General features: G+C 42.0%; 2 protein-coding genes across 4 annotated transcripts in view; both read left to right on the forward strand.

The window, feature by feature from the left end:
• LOC140850310 (WASH complex subunit 2-like) overlaps positions 1 to 14455 on the forward strand; it is an 83963-nt gene extending 69508 nt beyond the window's left edge. The window contains 3 exon segments of the mRNA XM_073240050.1: positions 11181 to 11795; positions 12586 to 12771; positions 14113 to 14455. Coding sequence (XP_073096151.1) covers positions 11181 to 11795; positions 12586 to 12771; positions 14113 to 14190 — 879 coding nt within the window. The 3' untranslated portion in view covers positions 14191 to 14455.
• Positions 1 to 20843, forward strand: part of LOC140850442 (AN1-type zinc finger protein 4-like) — a 101231-nt gene that overhangs the window by 8623 nt on the left and 71765 nt on the right. Inside the window, exon 1 of one of the 3 annotated variants that reach the window (XM_073241192.1) lies at positions 12635 to 12771. The exons of 1 other annotated variant lie outside the window; for it this stretch is intronic. The gene's annotated coding sequence lies outside the window, so the exon portion shown is untranslated. Of the gene's footprint in view, positions 1 to 12634; positions 12772 to 16709; positions 17696 to 20843 lie in introns of those variants that run through there. One more of the 3 variants, XM_073241193.1, reaches the window with a different exon arrangement.

A 20843-nucleotide genomic window follows, 5' to 3' on the forward strand; every position in this document is an offset into this window, starting at 1 on the left:
TGGACGCTTCCGTCCCGCTGTGGTGTCTCTGGACCCTTCCGTCCAGCTGTGGTGTCCCTGTCCCTTTAGGACTTTCAAAAAGCTCTCGCTTTTCTTTGTACCGGCGGCTCTGGCTGCAGGTACCCGCTCACAGGTCTTACTGCCCTGTTTCCATAGTTTCCAGCACCCCACGCATGCAGTGTATCTGCGCTCTGGTGCGGATGGCTAGGGCTGGCTATTTAGCAGTCTTGGGCTCCCTCTCCCTCCCCTCTCTGACTCCTCTCCTCCCACCAGTAGCTGGGGTGTAGGGCGCTCCGGTCCCGCCAGGCCGCGGCTTGTATCTTACCCCCTTCGCAAGGCACTGGGTTCTCACAGGTGTGGTTGTAGTCTGGATGTTGTCCTGTGTCTTCTGTTCTCTCTTTTAGGAATAGTTGTATTTATTGTATTTTCAAAAATATATGTGGTTTTGGGAGATTTCCACTGCTCTACTCACGCCGCCATCTTGCCTCCCTCTTCCAGTGCTTTTCAAACTGATGATATAGTCCATGTTGATTTCTGTAAGAAAATGTTTAAAGAATTTTTTATTATGTAAATAGTATAACCCTGTTTATAAATGAGGACTACACTGAGTGAATATGAATTATTTGGTATATTTTCTTCCAGTCTCTTACTGTGTGTGATTTTGTATTGATGTTCATAGCTGTGACACTTACAGATGTAGTTGGTATGTTACACTGGTTTTTATGTATAATAAACAATAATTATTAATTTTTAATGTGACACATTTTGTCTAAATTGAGTTTTGATTTAATCTGTGGGTGTGATAGTAAAGAAGAAATTGGGGAGAATTTTAGAATGTAAAGTCTGGGGCATTATAGTATCCAACCAAGTAATGTGAACAGTAATTTTCAAATGTCAGCTGTCCTAGAAACAAAAAGAACTTGTTTGGAATCTGAAGGTGGTGGGATAAGAGGTGGATGGGCATAGGGGAAGGTTGGCTAGTCATACCTGTGCAGTTCTGTGGACTTCGATGCTGACAGGTTAGAGGGATACATGCTGGACCACCATGTATTTTCTGGTATTAAGTCTTTTCTTCCCTTTGGGAATGAAATGGAGAGAACTTGTTTAAGTTTGTGTATATTTACCCCTAAAATGTTTTTTATTTTGGAACTAATTTATTGTTTTTAACATAAAACATTGAGATGCTACAAAAGTTGAACAATGATCTTTCCAGAGTATGTTTATGTTACCTGTACTTATAAATACATTCTCCCTTATTTTTGATAGTTCTGTAATATTGCATCATATTACTGTGTCACTCCTTTCTGGTTAGGACTTAGGCTGTGTCCAACCTTTAGCCATTATAAACAAAGCTGCATTTTTGTTGTTTCATCTTTACATGTGTGTGTGATCCTCATAAGGTAAATCCTTAGATTCCTCTTTCTCCCACGGCTGATTCTGATGCCTGGCCCAAGAGCACAGGTGTCTTTCAGGATGAAGAACTCCTTTTCAGTCACAAGCTCTAGGACAATGACCCAGATGTTGACATTTTCTCCAGCACCAAAAAAACCAGGGTCAGTTACGAATGGCTCTCCATATCGTGACTTTGCTATTGTATTAGAAATTATCTCAGCTGCTCACCTTGTTCTTTGTAAATTGTTTTGGTTTGGATGTTGAATTTGAGTTTATACTCTATTCTAGTTGTTAGAGCCAAGTGTTGGGAGCCTGTTTGGGGATGATGAAGATGATGATATGTTCAGCTCTGCCAAGTTGAAGCCTTTGATACCAGCCTTTTGTTCTCAATACTGGCGGAGGAGTGGAAAGATTTCTGGCAAAGGAAATTAATGTCCAGTTACACGGTTAAGGAAAATACACAGAATTGTGGTGCTTACCAGTAAATGAAAGGCAGATAACGTATTGTTCGTATTGTCCCCATCTTAAGTTCCCTAATAGTAAAGCATTAACTAACCCAGGTTCTCTTAGTGTATTTTAAGTTTGTTTGGTTTTTAAGTTGCTTACTGAAAGACCAGTGCATAAAATATGGTGACTAACTATTCATGCCTTTCAGGTGCAGAACCTTAAATCTGAGTGTTAGCTTGCCTATGTGACCTTTTCCCCCTGCCCAGTAGATTTTATAAGTTCTGTTTTCTTTTTATCATAGAGAGGGCTCCTAAGAAAGTCAGTCTTTAGAATATTTCTGAAAAGCCGCCTCTGTGTTGGTTCAAAACCTTCATTTGAGAAGTGACTTTTAAAACTCAGAAACCAGAGCCTTTTTTTGCAATATGACTTTCTTTTAAAATTTCTAAGATACTTGATAGACTTTTGGTATTCTTTTTCTTTAAAGATACCTGAAAAGAAGGTAGTGAAAAAAGACCACTCTATTTCCTCTTTGAGGAACCAGAGCATCTTGAGTCCACTCAAGGTATCAAAGAAAAAAGCGAATGGAAACTGGAAACACCTCAGGTTAGAACCGATCTCTTTAAGGACTTCTGGCTCTTGTTTGCATCCCAGTATAGAATAACTCCATCGTGCAGGCCCAAGGGTATTCAGAGTTCTCTTAATTAAGGGGGAAACAGCAACTAGGATGACCTCTTTTCCTTGACTGTATTTTTCAACCCTGCTCATCTCTCCCCTCCTCATTCCACACCCCAGTCCTATGAATCTGTGCTTACTAATAATTTTTTGAAGTCCTTCCATTCAATTCCAAGATAAAGTTGAGGTATGGTGAAGAACCTTCTTCCCACCAGAACCCCTGGCTCTTCCTTTGGTTTACTTAGAATTAAATATCAGTTACATCCCGTTTCTTGGTTCCCCCTCTGTTACTGCTCCTGAGATCATTGCTGATAGGCGTCCGTCCTCAGCAGTCTTCTCTGTGGAGTGCTTCCTGAAGGCAGCCCAGAACTGGAGAGTGAGTACTGGGTCCAGCTGGCTGCTGCCCCTGGATGTCTCACTGAGGCCTCAGTGTCCTGAGCTCTGACAGCAAGGCTGTAGGACAAGCACATCCCCAGTGATTTGTCCCAAGTCTCAGCTGCTTTGGCTTCTAGAACCAGTGCATTAGGCTGTGTGTGAATTTCTGTGTGCTCTGTAATATTTGCCATGTGAGATTCCCAGCATGATAATTTCCCCAACTGGTCAGGTTTTGGTGCTCTGATACCCTAAGAGTCTTAGGAATCCTATTCATGGTCTCCATCTCCCTTATTCTGTGTGCAGTCTGACAGCCTTCTACTTGCCCAGTGGATAAGGAGGCATACATAAGTGAAGTGATGTCAGTGAAATGTTGTGAGGCCCCAGGAGACATCTGAATGCCTTTCCCATTAGAGAACTACAGAAAGTGACAGCTTTCCTCCATCACACATTTATTTACAGGCATAAATTTAATCCAAGGAACATTTTCTATCCCCAGTGGGTTTTTAACTGACTGTAATTTCACACAGGACTCACCAGATCCCATTCCATTTAAAACCAAAGAGCCATCCCCTCAGATCTGGAAAATACAAGTAATTATACCATGTCTGGAATCTTCATTGCCTGCCTTGTGGTATCTATAAACTTTTTGGGGTTTTTACTTTTGTCAGCTGCTGCTAGACATTTTCTTATCTTTTCCCCACCCTCTAGTTGTTGCTGCTTGTGTGCTGTCTATAATGTCCTTTCTTTGGTCCCAGTGGTGGGTACAGGTAGCCTTCTGTTGTAATTCTAAGACTAGATCAGGAGACTATCCTGCATGTCTCTTTCTCCTCTCATAATATACGTTATGTACAATGAGTCTCTCACTGTGTGTCATAATAATAAGAACAGACTACTGTGTTTAAGAAAACATACAGAATAAGTGTCAATTTTCTTCTTTAGGCAGATTTAGCAATTAATCCAGCAGCCTTGCTGCCTGCAGTGACTCCCCAGATCTCTGGAACAAGGCCTGTTTTGCCTGAATTGGCTTTCCCTTTATCTGAACCTGGGAGGACCCACAGTCTGGGAAGTATGCCCACTCTTTCTGGAAGTGGGGAGGCCAGTGTGAGTTTTGATCTTCCAGCTCAGGCAGACACTCTACACAGTGCAAACAAGGTGATGCAACCGCCTCTGCTTGCTTGCTTGCTTCCCTTTTTTTTAACCAGAACAACTTGTATATTTCTTCCTAGTCCATCAGTTACACACATTAGGCTGACCCTAACTCCCCATATGAAGGAGGCATCTCATCTTTCCTTCATCTTTTCTGTCCTCCTTCCACCTCCCTAACTCTCTGTCTACTTTCCCATTTGTTTGATTTACATCCTGATCAGTAGCCACACTGAAGTCCCACTACCTCCAGGCTCTCCTGCACTGCCACTTGAAAGGCTTCTAAACACAGAGCAGATCATGTCCCTCTCTGATGGTCTCTCACTGCCCTTTTGAGTTTGAGCTCCTCAGTTTGATATTAAAGCCTTTTATAATCCATGCTAACCAAAGCATCCAACTTTCCCACCAGTCGCCCCATACAGCGAGGCTAAACTCCAGTCATATCAGGCACCATTCCCTGCACACACATTTCCCTGCCTGCTGCTGCCACCAGCCTGGCTGCTTCCCCTATCAGGAACGCTCCTCCTCACGGACAGCTCTGCTCACACTTAACTGTCTCTTCTGCCCCCTTGTCCTGGGTTCTCTCCTCTGAGATCCCATGGCAATCTTTGCCTGGTTCAGGCAGTCAGTCCATCACACTGTTTCAGAGGCTGTGGTCTTGTGCCAGGTGGACTGTGAGCTCTTTGAGGTTTTGCTTTCCTTTTAGTTGGTTCTCTTTTATCTACCCAGTCTTCCTTCTCTAGAAAATTTCAGCTGATCTCTGAGCAAGCAGCAGCACTTAGGATGACCCTGGAAAATACATTCATTTCAGGTGTTTCCAAACCTGTTTTCCATGAAAAATAAAAGAGCCTTCCTTTTGCTACATATATTTTTTGTTAGCTTATTTATTTATTTTGGTTAAATTTAAGTTGGCTGCTGCTTAAAATTATTTGTGAAATTTCCTTGAAATAGGCAAACACAGTCAAGTACTTTGCCCAAAGTACTTTTTACCTTCTCAGAACTACTTGATTGTGTATTCTGGAAATTATCACAGACACTGTGTTTAATGGCTAAAAGGTGACTATATTTTAAAGTTATATTAAAAGTTATGATTTCCAAGCCACATTTTTTATGTGAAATATTTAACATTTTAATTTAGGGTTTGTTGACTTGAAAAAAAGAGCACAGCACCTTAGGTCACCTCTTTCTTTATTCTCTTATACCTGCCTGCTCCTGGAGCCTGAGTTTAGGCTAGACCCTTTAGTAAAGATTAGTATCGGCATTCCCTCTGATTCTTTCTTGTTTTGAAAGATACTCACATTTAAATTGAAGGGCAGAGTAGGGCTCCAGGGAGGGTTTTCGGACACGGTACCAACATGCCTGCTTTGCAGGGTTCCCTCAGTAGATGAAGCCTTTGTATGAAATTGAACAGAAATTTCCCCCAGGAGACTGAAAAAATGGATAACACGAAAGGATCAAGAATTAGCTTTCGAGTCCTAGAAGCTATTAAATTCTTCTAGAAATCTTTAAAGAAATAACTTCTGGGTCTTAGTACCTTGATTAAGGTAGACCAGATAACATGATCATATTTTGAATTGCTGCTGATTTGCTATATTTGCTTTGAAAACTTTTTTTAAATTTTATTTTGGTATCATTAATCTACAATAACATGAAGGACATTATGTTTACTAGGCTCCTCCCTTCACCAAGTCCCCCCCACATACCCATTCATAGTCACTGTCCATCAACATAGTAAGATGCTTTAAATTACTACTTGTCTTCTCTGTTGCACAGCGCTCCCCGTGCCCCCCCTCCACATTATACATGTTAATCGTAATGCCCCCTTTCTTTTTTCCCCACCCTCATCCCTCCCTTCCCACTTGTCCTCCCCAGTCCCTCTCCCTTTGGTAAATGTTAGTCCATTCTTGGGTTCTGTGCTTCTGCTGCTGTTTTGTTCCTTAAGTTTTCTTTTGTTCTTATACTCCTACTTCACAGATGAGTGAAATCATTTGGTACTTGTCTTTCTCTGCCTGGCTTATTTCACTGAGCATAATACCCTATAGCTCCATCCATGTTGTTGCAAATGGTAGGATCTGTTTTTTTCTAATAGCTGAGTAATATTCCATTGTGTATATGTACCACATCTTCTTTATCTACTGATGAACATTTAGGTTACTTCCATTTCTTGGCTATTGTAAATAGTGCAGCGATAAACATAGGGGTGCATCTGTCTTTTTCAAATTGGAGTGCTGCATTTTTAGGGTAAATTCCTAGAAGTGGGATTCCTGGGTCAAATGGTATTTTTATTTTGAGCATTCTGAGGAACCTCCATACTGCTTTCCACAATGGTTGAACTAATTTACATTCCCTCCAGTAGTGTAGGAGGGTTCCCCTTTCTCCACAACCTTGCCAACACTTGTTGTTTGTCTTCTGGATGGTAGCCATCATTACTGGTGTGAGATGATATCTCATTGTGGTTTTAATTTGCATTTCTGTGATTACAAGCGATGTGGAGCATCTTTTCATGTGTCTGTTGGCCATCTGAATTTCTTCTTTAGAGAACTATCTATTCAGCTCCTCTGCCCATTTTTTAATTGGATTATTTGCTTTTTGTTTGTTGAGGTGTGTGAGCTCTTTATATATTTTGGATGTCAACCCTTTATCGGATCTGTCATTTATGAATATATTCTCCCATACTGTAGGATACCTTTTTGTTCTGTTGAGGGTGTCCTTTGCTGTACAGAAACTTTTCAGCTTGATATAGTCCCACTTGTTCATTTTTGCTTTTGTTTCCCTTGCCTGGGGAGATATGTTCAAGAAGAGGTCACTCATATTTATATCTTAGAGATTTTTGCCTATGTTTTTTTCTAAAAGTTTTATGGTTTCATGACTTACATTCAGGTCTTTGATCCCTTTTGAATTTACTTTAGTGTATGGAGTTAGACAGTGATCCAGTTTCATTCTCTTACATGTAGCTGTCCAGTTTTGCCAGCACCATCTGTTGAAAGAGACTGTCATTTCCCCGTTGTATGTCCATGGCCCCTTTATCGAATATTAATTGACCATATATGTTTGGGTTAACGTTTGGAGTCTCTATTCAGTTCCATTGGTCTGTGGCTCTGTTCTTGTGCCAGTACCAAATTGTCTTGATTATTGTGACTTTGTAGTAGAGCTTGAAGTTGGGGAGTGAGATCCCCCGCCCCCACTTTATTCTTCCTTCTCAGGATTGCTTTAGCTATTCAGGGTCTTTGGTGTTTCCATATGAATTTTTGAACTATTTGTTCCAGTTCATTGAAGAATGCTGTTGGTAATTTGATAGGGATTGCATCGAATCTGTATATTGCTTTGGGCAGGATGGCCATTTTGATGATATTAATTCTTTTTAGCCAGGAGCATGGGATGAGTTTCCATTTGTTAGTGACCTCTTTAATTTCTCTTAAGAGTGTCTTATGGTTTTCAGAGTATAGTTCTTCACTTCCTTGGTTAGGTTTATTCCTATGTATTTTATTCTTTTTGATGCTATTGTGAATGGAATTGTCTTCCTGATTTCTCTTTCTATTAGTTTTTTGTTGGTGTATAGGAAAGCCACAGATTTCTGTGTGTTAATTTTGTATCCTGCAACTTTGCTGAATTCCGATATTAGCTCTAGTAGTTTCGGAGTGGAGTCTTTAGGGTTTTTTATGTACAATACCATGTCATCTGCAAACAGTGACAGTTTAACTTCTTCTTTACCAATCTGGATTCCTTGTATTTCTTTGTTTTGCCTAATTGCTGTGGCTAGGACCTCCAGTACTATGTTGAATAACAGTGGGGAGAGTGGGCATCCCTGTCTTGTTCCCAATCGCAGAGAAAAGGCTTTCAGCTTCTCGCTGTTCAGTATAATGTTGGCTGTGGGTTTATCATATATGGCCTTTATTATGTTGAGGTACTTGCCCTCTATGCCCATTTTGTGGACAGTTTTTATCATGAATGGATGTTGAATTTTGTAGAATGCTTTTTCAGCATCTATGGAGATGATCATGTGGTTTTTGTCCTTCTTTTTGTTGATGTGGTGGATGATCTTAATGGATTTTCCAGTGTTGTATCATCCTTGCATCCCTGGGATGAATCCCAGTTGGTCATGGTGTATGATCCTTTTGATGTATTTTTGAATTCAGTTTGCTTATATTTTGTTGAGTATTTTTGCATCTACGTTCATCAGGGATAATGGTCTGTAGTTTTCTTTCTAATCTTTATTATGTCCCTCCTTCTGCTGACTTAAGGCCTCATTTGTTCTTCTTTCTCCAATTTTGATAATTGTGTCTTTAGACTATTCATTTCGGTTTGTTCTTCCTTCTTTAAATATGCCTGGATTACTATATACTTTCCTCTTAAGACTGCTTTTGCTGTATCCCACAGTAGTTGGGGCTTTGTGTTGTTGTTGTTATTTATTTGTATATATTGCTCTATCTCCATTTTAATTTGGTCATTGATCCATTGATTATTTAGGAGCATGTTGTTAAGCCTCCATGTGTTTGTGAGCCTTTGTGCTTTCTTTCTACAATTTATTTCTAATTTTATGGCTTTGTGGTCTGAAAAGTTGATTGGTAGGATTTCAATGTTATGGAATTTACTGAGGCTCTTTTGGTGGTCTATTCTGGAGAATGTTCCATGTGCACTTGAGAAGAATGTGTATCCTGTTGCTTTTGGATGTAGAGTTCTATAGATGTCTATTAGGTCCATCTGTTCTAGTGTGTATTTCAGTGCCTCTGTGTCCTTACTTATTTTGTGTCTGGTGGATCTCTCCTTTGGGGTGAGTGGTGTGGTGAAGTCTCCCAAAATGAATCCATTGCATTCTATTTCCTCCTTTAATTCTGTTAGTATTTGTTTCCCATATGTTGGTGCTCCTGTATTGGGTGCGTATATGTTTATAATGGTTATATCGTATTGTTGGACTGAGCCCTTTATCATTATGTAATGGCTATCTTTATCTTTTGTTACTTTCTTTATTTTGAAGACGATTTTGTCTGATACTAGTATTGCTACACTTCCTTTTTTCTCTCTGTTGTTTGCATGATATATCTTTTTCCATCCCTTGACTTTGAGTCTGTGCAGGTCTTTGGGTTTGAGGTGAGTCTCTTATTAGGAGCACATGGATAGGTCTTGCTTTTTTATCCATTCAATTACTCTCTGTCTTTTGATTGGTGCATTCAGTCTATTTACATTTAGGGTGATTATTGAAAGATATGTACTTATTTCCATTGCAGGCTTTAAGTTTGTGGTTACCAAAGGTTCAAGGTTAGCTTCTTTACTATCTTACTGTCTAACTTAACTCACTTATTGAGCTGTTATAAACACGGTCTGATGATTCTTTATTTCTCTCCCTTCTTATTCCTCCTCCTCCATTCTTCTTATGTTGGATGTTTTGTTCTGTGCTCTTTTTAGGAGTGCTCCCATCTAGAGCAGTCCCTGTAAGATGCCCTGTAGAGGTGTTTTGTGGGAGGCAAATTCCCTCAACTTTTTCTTGTCTGGGAATTGTTTAATCCCTCTTTCATATTTAAATGATAATCGTGCTGGATACAGTATATTTGGTTCGAGGCCCTTCTGTTTCTTTGCATTAAGTATGTCATGACATTCTCTTCTGGCCTGTAAGGTTTCTGTTGAGAAGTCTGATGATAGCCTGATTGGTTTTCCTTTGTAGGTGACCTATTTTTTCTCTCCGGCTGCCTTTAATACTCTGTCCTTGTCTTTGATATTTGCCATTTTAATTATTATGTGTCTTGGTGTAGCCCTCCTTGGATCCCTTGTCATGGGAGTTCTGTGTACCTCTGTGGTCCGAGATGCCATTTCCTCCCCTAGTTGGGGAATTCTCAGCATTTATTTCTTCAAAGACACTTTCTATCTCTTTTTCTCTCTCTTCTTCTTCTGGTACCCCTATAATGTGGGTATTGTTCCATCTCAAGTGGTCACACAGTTCTCTTAATATTCTTTCATTCCTGGAGATCCTTATATCTCTCTGTGCATCAGCTTCTCTTTATTCCTGTTCTCTGTTTTCTAGTCCATTAATGGTCTCTTGCATCTCGTCCATTCTGCTTTGACGTCCTTCCAGAGATTGTTTTATTTCTGTATTCTCCCTCCTTAGTTCCTGCATATTTCTCTGCAAGTCCATCAGCATGGTTATGACTTTTGTTTTGAATTATTTTTCAGGAAGATTGGTTAAATCTTATCTCCCCAGGTTTCTTCTCAGGGAAAGATGTCGAAGATGTCGAAGATGTCTGGGTTAGTCTTGTATGGATCCAATTTTTTTGCCTTTTCATATTGATACGTGCAGTGGTATGCTATTGACTCGTCTGTCAGCTGGGAGAGCCAAGATTCTCTCCACTTGCTCCTGGCCTTTCTTTACTGGGACAACTGCGACCCCTAGTGGCTTGTGTTGGGCAATTGCATGAAGAATGGGTCTCTGTACCTTGCCTGGCTGGTATGGAGGAAGCTCCCTTGCTGTGGGCATGGCCAGCCTCAGGCTGCTGCTCTGCTATGGCGGGGCCCCAGAGGGATAATGGACGGGGGTGCTGTTTGGCTGTTTACCTCCGTGAGGCGTCTCAGAGCTGTTGCCCCGGGGGTTAGTGCGCCCAGAGATCCCTGGAATTTCCAGCTGCTGGACTGTGACCCAGGATGCTTCTGTCCAGTTGTGGGGTCCCTGTCCCTTTAAGACTTTCAAAAAGCACTTGCTTTTCTTTGTCCCAGGGTTGCCGGCTGCAGGACCCCCTCACAGGTCTTACTGTCCTGCTTCCCTGATTTCCAGGACCCCACGCATGCACTGTGTGTCTGCACTCTGGTGCGGATGGCTGGGGCTGGGTGTTTTGCAGTCCTGGGCTCCCTCTCCCTCCCTGGTCTGACTCCTCTCCTCCTGCCAGGAGCTGGGGTGAGGGGCCTCGGGTCCCGCCGGGCTGCAGCTTGTATCTTACCCCTTTCACCAGGCGCTGGGTTCTCGCAGGTGTGGACGTAGTCTGGCTGTTGTCCTGTGTCTTCTGGTCTCTCTTTTAGGGATAGTTGTATTTGTTGTTTTTTCAAAAATATATATGTTTTTGGGAAGAGATTCCCACTGTCCTACTCACACCGCCATCTTGTCTCCCAGTGTCCTGAAAACTTTTTTTTTCAATCATCAGATCAACATTTGATTTTTGCCATTGCAGAGCAGAGTGAAAGTCAGAGGAAAGCGCAGTCCACAGACCCGAGCAGCTCGGCAGTTGGCTGCCCAGGAGTCCAGTGAGGCTGAGGACGTGAGTGTCCCCAGAAGATCTGTTGCACAATTGGCAGATAGCACCATTTCACCAGATGGCTGTCAGCCACAGCCCAGAACACATGGTGGAAAATACTCTGAGGAAGCTGTGGCAACTGCTACTCCACCTTGGGCAGGTGTTCCCGTGCTTGGAATGAATGGAAACTCCTTTGCGAAATCTTTGGGTCAGCCTCTTGATTATGACATTTTTGATTCGGAGGACATTTTTTCCAAGGGCCTTGGTTCTCAGTCCACTGGGAGAAGAACAGTCTTGGTGAAGGCAGCAGAGAGCCTAGCTACATCTCCAGGGGGAAGTAAGGAAAAGAGCTCCGTGTTTCCTGCTCTAGGTGAGGCAGGCAGTGATGATGATCTCTTTCAGTCTGTTACACCAAAACCAGCAAAGAAAACAAATCCCTTCCCTCTCCTGGAAGATGAGGATGATCTCTTCATAGACCAGAAGGGTAAGAAAAATGAGTCAAAATCCAACCATCAGCAGGATGTCATCTCAAAATCACAAGATATTTTTGAGGTAATAAGACATAAAAATATGTTTTGTGCTTGGTTCTATGTTAAGGGAAAAAATACCTGATTGGCTTATTTGGTGACATTAATGTATATTACATTTGCATTAAGCTTGATTCATTGCTGTCTGGTCACTATTTGCTTTGTAACTACAATAAGGTTTTCTTATTAATAACTCTGAAACTTACCTAGAAGTAGTATTTTGTTTCATGTAGGGGGTAGTTCCTGGTTAGCCATAACCACTGGTACAGGTCTTGGTTTTTGTTGTTTTTACCAGAATGTCAGTGCAGCTTCCTTGGCATGCCACTCTGACATATATAAACCACTATTGGTACAGCTTGAGAGTTGAACCTCAGGTTTGTGGGAAAACAGGCCCTGACTGGGGCTGACGATTTATTGCAGCGGTAAGGCCTTCAGTGGTCAGGTACTCTCTGGCGGGGGTTCACTGAGCATCCAGAAACGGGCACAGGGAGAACGAGAACCGGCACTGTGCTCCTCAGAGTTCTTAGGGAGGAGCGGGGGCTACAGGCAGGGCCACAGATAAATAAGAAGTTTTCAGACAAAGTTAAGTGTCATAAAGAAAACAATCCAAGGCCTTGGGACAAGAATGACCAATAGGGATGGGAGGAGCTCCTGCATGTGGAGTGGTAGAGAAGGCTGCTCCGCAGAGCTGGCGTTTGAGCTGAGACAGGCCTGAGAAGGACCAGGACTGGCAGAGATCCTGGAATAGTGCATTCCAGGCTGAGGGGGCAGTTAAATCAAGTTTTTTTTTAATTTAAAATTGTTTCATTTTTTAGCTTAACAAGGATGATATATTTGCTACAGAAGCAATTAAACCCTCACAGAAAACAAGAGAGAAGGAAAGAACATTTGAGTCTAACTTGTTTGATGATAATATTGACATCTTTGCTGACTTAACTGTAAAACCAAAAGAAATGTCCAAAAAGAAAGTGAAGCCAAGTCTATATTTGCTGATGATATGGGTAAGTTTGGTTGTCTTCATATGACATAGAAAGTCATTCATTCAGTGACTTGATTATTTCTCCTGCTACCTTTGTCTTGGCCCTTGCCTGGACAGTGCTCCCCAGTGGGTTTCCTTTGGCATGCTATCTAACCCTGAGTTAGGCTGAGGATGGACAAGTGAATGGATTAGTCATTTTGGTGAAACAACTTTTGGGTATGATGGACATGAAGGAATTTGAAGGGGCAGAATCTGATTTTTAAGTATAATTTAGTTTATATCTTAGTACACCCACTGCCAATTACCTGGAACACTCTGATTATGAAAGGAGACCAGAAACTACCCTACAGGCTAAAGTAGATTGAGGTGGCTGTCTCGGGTGTGAGGTATTTGATTGAGTCAGAGTCCTAACAGGAGAGTGAGCATCAGTGGTTTAGAGAATGGAGGGGCAGTGCAGGAGAGCAGGACTATATAGGAAAGCAGGTTATAACTCATACATTGCATTTCACCAACAATCTCTGTGTGTAAACATACTCATTTTCTTTCCATGGTGTAACTACTTTACTGAGGGCCAATCCAAATGTCCCATAAACCTAAATGTACAGCTTCTGGTATGTTCTGTGTCAGTAGATAGAGCTTGAGTTGAGGCCAAGTACCCAATTACCTCTTTTCCCCTTCCTCCCCCAGGGGTTGATCTGGGGGTTAACTGGGACAAAGCTGGTATTGCAGGGCCACACTGGGACTGTTCCCTACATGAGCCTTGTGCTTTGTCTCCATGTGCTTCCCATCACCTGGGGTGCAGAAGAAACTTCATTTGTTTTATTATTAAAAAAGTAATGCATGCCTGTTTTAATAAAACACTGGTGTCAGTGGAACACTGAGCAGGAATGGCGTCATCAAGACTTACATTCTTAGCACTTACATTGATATTCCTCAGATTGATGCATTTATTCTAAAAGAGGGCAACTCCTATTTTGAATTTCCCTTTGCTTACTTTTATTGCTCTTAAAATCCAATGGGAAAAGGTAGAATGAAGTACAATATTACATATCATAAAGTTGGAGTGGATTGGAGATCGTTTTCTTTTCCCTTTCCCTCTCTTGCATATGTACATATATACCTTTGTAGCTGAGAAAATTGTGCTTAGAAAGAACCTATGACTGGTATGTGATCATAAAGCTTAGTTAGTTGCAGAGCCAGGACCAAAATCTAGGAGGCTTGGCTCTGTCATAGTGTTTTTTGGTCCCATACTGTTACCAGACTTGAGTCTTTTGTGATTTGTGTAGATGCACCTTAAAAGCACTCATTTTCTTGCCTATTCACATCTCTTTTTCTTTCTTTCTTTCTCTTTTTCTTTTTAAAGATGACTTATGCTCCTCTGGTGTCCAGGCTAAGAAAACCAAACCGAAAAGTCGATCCTCACAGGCAGTGCCTGAACTAAAATCTGAACAGAAGGTGTCAGACATATTTGATGATCCCTTGAATGCTTTTGGAGGCTAGTAGAATGGACAGGGTATCATATCTAACCCTTCAGCTGCATCTTTGAGTTAATGATGCTATCTTAGGTGCCCATTGTCTTAACTGAATTATAAAAGCAAATACTGAAACAGCTAACTTACCTCTTATCCAGTGTACTTTGTATTTTTCTACAGTGGTTTTAATCATGGCTTAATACTGCAAAACAAAAATAAATGTTTCACAATGTTGTTGGGGTTTTTTTCATTGTTTTTTTCCCCTTTAAACTATATTTTAATTAGCCTTGGTAGGATCACAGTATGATTTAGGGCATGTTGGACAATAAATATATTTGTACCTTTCGTGAGTGGGCAGGGAATCCTAGAAGTAGAAGATGCCAGACAAATGGCCAGGAGTCTTTCTAACCTGGATGGGAGCCTGAGCTTAGTCAGAGCCTGGACAAGTAATAAAGAAAGAGGATGTGAGATTATATACTTCACGATTCTTTGCAATAGGAGAGGGGGATTTCCTCTGATTCCACTGTATTCTGAAGATGCCTGTACAGTTTCACTGAAGCCTGGTCTGGTAAATTATGGCATTCTACTGTCTTTTTTTTAAAATAAAGTTTTATTGGAACACACTATATCCATTCATTTACATATTATTTATGGTTTTTACCCTACCTACAATACTAGAGGTTAAATAGTTGTGACAGTGGATAGCCCACAAAGCCTAAGATACATTTTCTACCTGGCCCTTTACAGAAATAGTTTGCTGACCCTTGCTCTAAAGCATCCATTGCCATTCCTTGGAGCTTTGCATTATATTGTGAAAGAAGCAGAATGAACCCATGTAATGCTAGGGAGAAGTGCTGAGGGTGGAAATGTCAGCTCCTGGAGCAGCACTGTTCCATAGAACTCTACATTGAACGGAGTGTTCTGTAACTGTTCTGTCCAGTGTGGTAGCCACTAGCCTGTGGATGACTGCTCGCCCCCACCCTCTCCAGTCTGTGTTTCCTATGCTGTGTCATCTTGGTGCTGAGTATTCAATCTATACCACGGCACAAACTTTGTAGGCAGGCCCAGTTGGTTTCACCACTCCTAAAACTGCCCACTTCTTCTTTGGGCACTTTTAAGATTGAACTGGGAGTTGTTCATGGTCAAGAGTCAAAAGAATTTGTACAGCTCTCACAGATCAGCTGTTTGCCCTACTGTGTGCTAGGAGAGCGACTTGATGGCAGAGGTGGGTGCTTACTAGTTGCCTACTCCTTTTCCCTGTCCCTTTTGTCCACCTACCTTCTGTCTGCTAGGTTACTTGTGTACATAGTTTTCTGCTCCAAGTCTGGGCCTACTGTGGGGCTGACTCAGAAGCATTTGTTAAACATGCTGCTTTTTTTTTGGAGTGATGGAATCTAATGGTCCACCATTAAGATTGATTCCAGGGAATTTATGAGACAGTTGAGTCAGAAAATATGTCAATTGCTATTTTGAGAGGTTTGAAAGGGGGAGGGAACCTAATGGTCCAGTTGTAGGTACTTTGCATGTTATTTTATTTGTTCTCTATAACTACCAGATAGGTAATGGCCTCAATTTACAGATAAGACAGAAATCTAGAAGCAGTGCAGAATAATGGAACAAGTTTGGATTTTGTATTGAGACCTAGATTTAAATCTGCTTCTCCCACGTAAGAGTTTATTGAGTATACGCAAATTGTTTTACTTCTCTTAGTGTCTATTTCCTTTCATGTCTAGTAGGGGTTTCAGTACCAACCTTGCAGGAATGTGATGGGAGAGAATATGCAAAGTCCCTTGGTAACTATAGAATACTTGAAAAATGGTAGATGATGATAATGAGAAAGAATAATTTGGCCAAAGTAACAGAGCATCCAGTGTTGGAACCCAAGGCTTTAAATTCATCTACCAGACTCCAAAGCCCCCATGTTCTCAGTCATCCCTGACAAGTAGGGAGGGAGGTTGAGAAAATTTTTGATTAAGTAAGATCCAGTTCATCATAGGCACTATTTTAGAGTCTAGTATGAAAAGATAATCATCTCTGTCTTCAAGGGGCTGCAGTCTATTCAGTGTTGGAGTTTAAGAAGGAACAGTGGAAGAGAGCCTAAAGACGAATGAAAACCCCATGCCTCATCATAAACCTTCGTGTATGCTCAATAGTTTGTTGAATTGTGGAGATAAATTGGGGGATGGGGTCTTAGAAGGAGAAAGGGCAGAGATTGGGTGCTGGGGTTCATCTTAGACTCGTTGCTCTGAGCCAAAAGATGAAGATGAGTGAAACTGCTGTGGGAGGAAGATTATGTTCATTGTCAGCTGAGTAATCCACCTAGTCAAACAGGCCAGTTTGGTGGGAAAATCTTCAAAGGTTGTATTTAGAACACTTGTGAGAAACAGGGAGAAAGGAGTGGGGGACTGTTTTCAGGTTGGGAGGTTTGTCAGTAGTTTGGGAATTAATGCGGGGCGTGGGGGTTGGGGGTGGAAACGGGAAGCCCGGTGGCTGGGCTTACCCAAAGCTGGGATTTAACAGCTCAGGGTGTCCACTCGAATACCATGGCCTACAGGTCTTAGTAAATTTGGTGAGGAGTAAATGGGTAAGACTTCAGAGGGTTGTTTGCTTTCACCCTTGTTTTCATCCAGGCATTAGCAGTGGCCCCCGATTTCAGATTAGGGAAGTGAGGCCTGAAACATTAGGGAACAGTGAAGCCCTGGAAACTGTGTCTGTTCAGGGTGGGACGACCCGGGATGCACTGGCAGTGCACAGGCTTTGGAAAGGCCATCGACTGATCGACTGGACATCGTCTGCCGGGGACCCTCCCTACCCCACCACATGGCACCTCTTTTAAGGGCAACCTAGAATAAGGCGCTGTACACACTTTGTTGGCCGAAGCCAGTCCCGCACCGTTCCCAGCGGGCTGTGCGGCTTGTCTCCAGCCCTACCAGTTCTGCCCTAGTCAGGTGTCCTCTTAGTAATAAAGGGTTAACATCCGGGCCTCTCCTAACCAACAACCACCGCCAAATGCAAAGGAAGCTGCATCTCCCGAGCAACCACCGGCGTCCGCAGCTTCCCCCTGATTGGAGGGCCGCGCGCGCGCCGGCGAGCGATTGGTACGCGGTGTCACGAAGCGGGGGAGGGGGGGGTGTGACGGCAGCGATGCGTTGCTAGTAGTACCTGGAGCAGTTTAGCTCGCAGGACTGCGCCTCCGTGTAAGCCTGCGGTCAGGAGAGGGAGTGGACGAGAAAGCCGCGGAGGGCGCCCGGGTTGCGCGGCCGCTGAGCCTGGCCGCGCTGCTGCCACTGGCTGCCCTACGCAGGGCAGCCGGGCCCGCTTCTTCCGCCGCCGCAGCTGCCCCGGCGTCTAGTCGACAACACATCCTTTGCTTTCCGTCCCTCCGAAGCGCGACGCGGTGTGCTCCGCCTCTCCCGACGGGTGCGAATCTCCAAGTCGCCGACTCTGTCGTGGGGTCTGACAGCTGCCCTCCAGGTCAGGCCGGTGCGACTGGGTAGTCGGAGAGTATCTTGGAGGAACGCGGGCTGCGCAGGTGACCCGGTAGTCTTCAAGTGCTGTGCATTGAAGGCTCCTGTAGAAGTTGGATCCGAAGGATTTCCCTGTCCCACTAGGAAATTGATTCCAGCCTAGAGTTTAGCGTATGGATGATGTGTATATAATTCTGTAACCCGTTTTTATAACTTAGGGATAGTTTCACACATTAGTAAAAAACGGTTCATTACAAGTCAATATTTTTAATGGCTACAGAGGATTCTGGATCTCTATGCGGAGGGAAAAGTTTAAAAGAGATGTCTTGTGGCTAGTATTCCACAGAACAGAGGATAAAACTGACTCCGAGTTTCTGAAATTATTCAGCGCTATACTATCTTCCTTTTATTTTTGGTGTGTTGTTTAGAAGTTTTTCAAAAGAGAGGTTTTGGAAGTTGATTGAGAAATGGTTTTTTGATGCCATCACTCTTAATAACTGTCTATTTTTTAAATAATTGGTAACAATTCTAGAAGTACTTTTCTCTTTACCAGCCATCTGCCTCTTCCTCTTCCATAAATTAGCTGTTCTTGTTCTTGTTCTTGCATCATTTCCAATCCTGTCTTTGAGTCTTCATTGCCCTTTCTTTTCTAACATCATGGGATTCTGTAATATGCTGTCCAGCATGACCACACACGACCGCAGAAGCTATCTAAACCTAGCTTTTTTCCATTTGCTCCTCTGCTGTCGTCTAGTGTTCCAGCCTGGCTTAACCAGATTTCATGGCCTCATTTTGTCCTCTGTTACGGTGATGTGTACTGCTGAGAAGTGTAACTGTTTTCTAGGCATACATACATTTCAGTTTTACATTTGGTTACCAACCTTGCTTCCTTTGGGTATTTGAAACGCCAAATTTACAGTGGGTGTTCTGTTGCAGTTAGTGCTATACTAGGCAGCTGTCTTTCTTTCAGCCCGTAGTTACTTTACCTATTCCTGTGATAGGTGAAAGACGTCCAAATCTCTCATTCTGTTACCTTCTTCCACTCCCAGCTTGTTTATTATATTCAGGGTATTGCTGTGGGAGAGTACTGTGTGAAGGAAATGCTCCTTTTATCTTCTGTCTCTAAAAGCAGGCCCTGGTCACCCATGCTTTTATTTCTATAATGGTGATTTCAGCATTCCTGACCCCTGACTTGTGTTGCTAGAGCTGCTGCTGTGTAGGTGGGAGTGCTGTTGGCTTTGGGGGAACAGACTCTGATAATTCTGTAGTACATTCTTATTTAAAATATAATATAGTATGATAAGTATATTCTTAAGAATCCACATGTTATCCTAATCATACTGTAAAACCGGTTTCCGTGAGGGGTCAAGAAGAGGTGTTAGGGATTAGCTGTGTACAAACTCAGTTTTCCTACAGGCATTTCAATGTAGTAAAGGTATAAGAAATAAAACCTAAATAATATAGCCATTTATTTAAGAGTAATGACCTTTTTACCCCTATCACCAGCAGTATTAGCATGGTGCTTTGTATTATTATATTTTCTCATTATTTTGATAGTGTAGCAGCACTCAGAGCAGTTGTACTGGCAGTGACAAAACGTGTCTTCCTGTGAGGTCAACTCTTTAGAACCACTGGCAGTCTGCACAGTGCAATTCAGGTTCCCTGATTCATAATCCAATTAGTTTTATAAAAATTCACACTATTGCAGAAATCTCTGTATGTGCATGTATGTTATGACCTGGATAAACTTTGGTGGACTTAATTTGGAGTGAATCATAACAGATTCCCATGGGAAATCAGCACTCCTCCAAACTAACTTCTCGAGCATAAGCAAACATTCCTTCATCTCTACAACAGGGATGATACCTTACGTATGTCACAGGTTTGTTTTGTTTTAAGTATCAGTTGAGAGAGTGAATATTTATTTACTCTTTATTTAAACAAATCTTTAACGAGTAGCATGTAACAGAACTGGTGTGCAAGGTGATAGGCTGGTAAGTCAGAATTGGTCCTTCCTTTAAGTAACTTATAGTTCAGTAGAGTATAAAAAACATGTTAGAAATGAAATTGGTTGTAAAAAAAATTCACTGCAGAGTATCAGGTGACTGTGATACTCAACTAAAAAGTACTGCAACCAGTTGTGGGACAGATTGGTGCTCAGGCAGAGAGGAAGACTCAAAATTCTCACTGGTTAAGTGGGAGTTTGTCATATGCAAACGTAATTCTTTAACAAAACACACTCAAGGTGCTGTGCTGTTTCTTAAGAAACATAAATGACCAGTAACCACTTGAAAAATTATTCCACCTCACTGGTAATCAAAGACAGATAAATTTACATATAGTAAATATACTCTTCCCTGGTCAAACTGGCAAGGATTTTGTTTTGCATAATATCTGGTATTGACTAGAGTGTTGGGAAATGGGTCTCTAACAGTGGTGATAGAAGTTTCGTTCAGGTGGCTAATTTAGCAAAATTCTTAAACCCTTAAAAATGTGCATACTTCACCAATTTTGTTTCCACAAGTAGACTTGATAAAGTCTATTTTCAAAAAAGAAATTGAAATTAGTTTTAATGGGTGCAATATATGATAGGTAGGGGTGCAAAAGAGAGCAACTGTAATAGGCTTTGTGAAATAGTTGCTACTTGAGCTGAGTCTTGAAAGATGATTAGGTGCTTGTTAGGTAGCTAAGCCTGGGGATGGTGGGTGGTGGAGCAAAGCAGGAGCAATGGTAAAGAGGCTGATGTGTTCCGAAGCTGCAGGTGCAAATGATTGAAGTACAGAGGTGGTACACATGGGATGAGATGTGTATAAATAAAATGGGTCTGGAAGGTGAAGTTCATGATCTTAAGAGCATTTCTAAGGAGTCTGAATTTTATTCTGTAGACAGTGGGAAACCATCGTAGGGCTATGAGCGAAGAAATAACACAATCAGTTCTACATTTTACAAAGATAACTGCTCCACAACATATGTCATTAGGGAAATGCAAATTAAAACAATGAGCTACCTCTACATGTATGCCTGTTAGAATGGCCAAAATCCAGAACACTAATAACATCAAGTGCTGGCAGGGATATGGCACAATAGGAACTCTTATTCATTGCTGGTGGGAATGCAAAATGGTACATCCACTTTGGAAAACACTTCACAGTTTT

Source organism: Manis javanica, chromosome 7 (genome assembly GCF_040802235.1).
Source record: "Manis javanica isolate MJ-LG chromosome 7, MJ_LKY, whole genome shotgun sequence".
Lineage (NCBI taxonomy): Eukaryota > Metazoa > Chordata > Mammalia > Pholidota > Manidae > Manis > Manis javanica.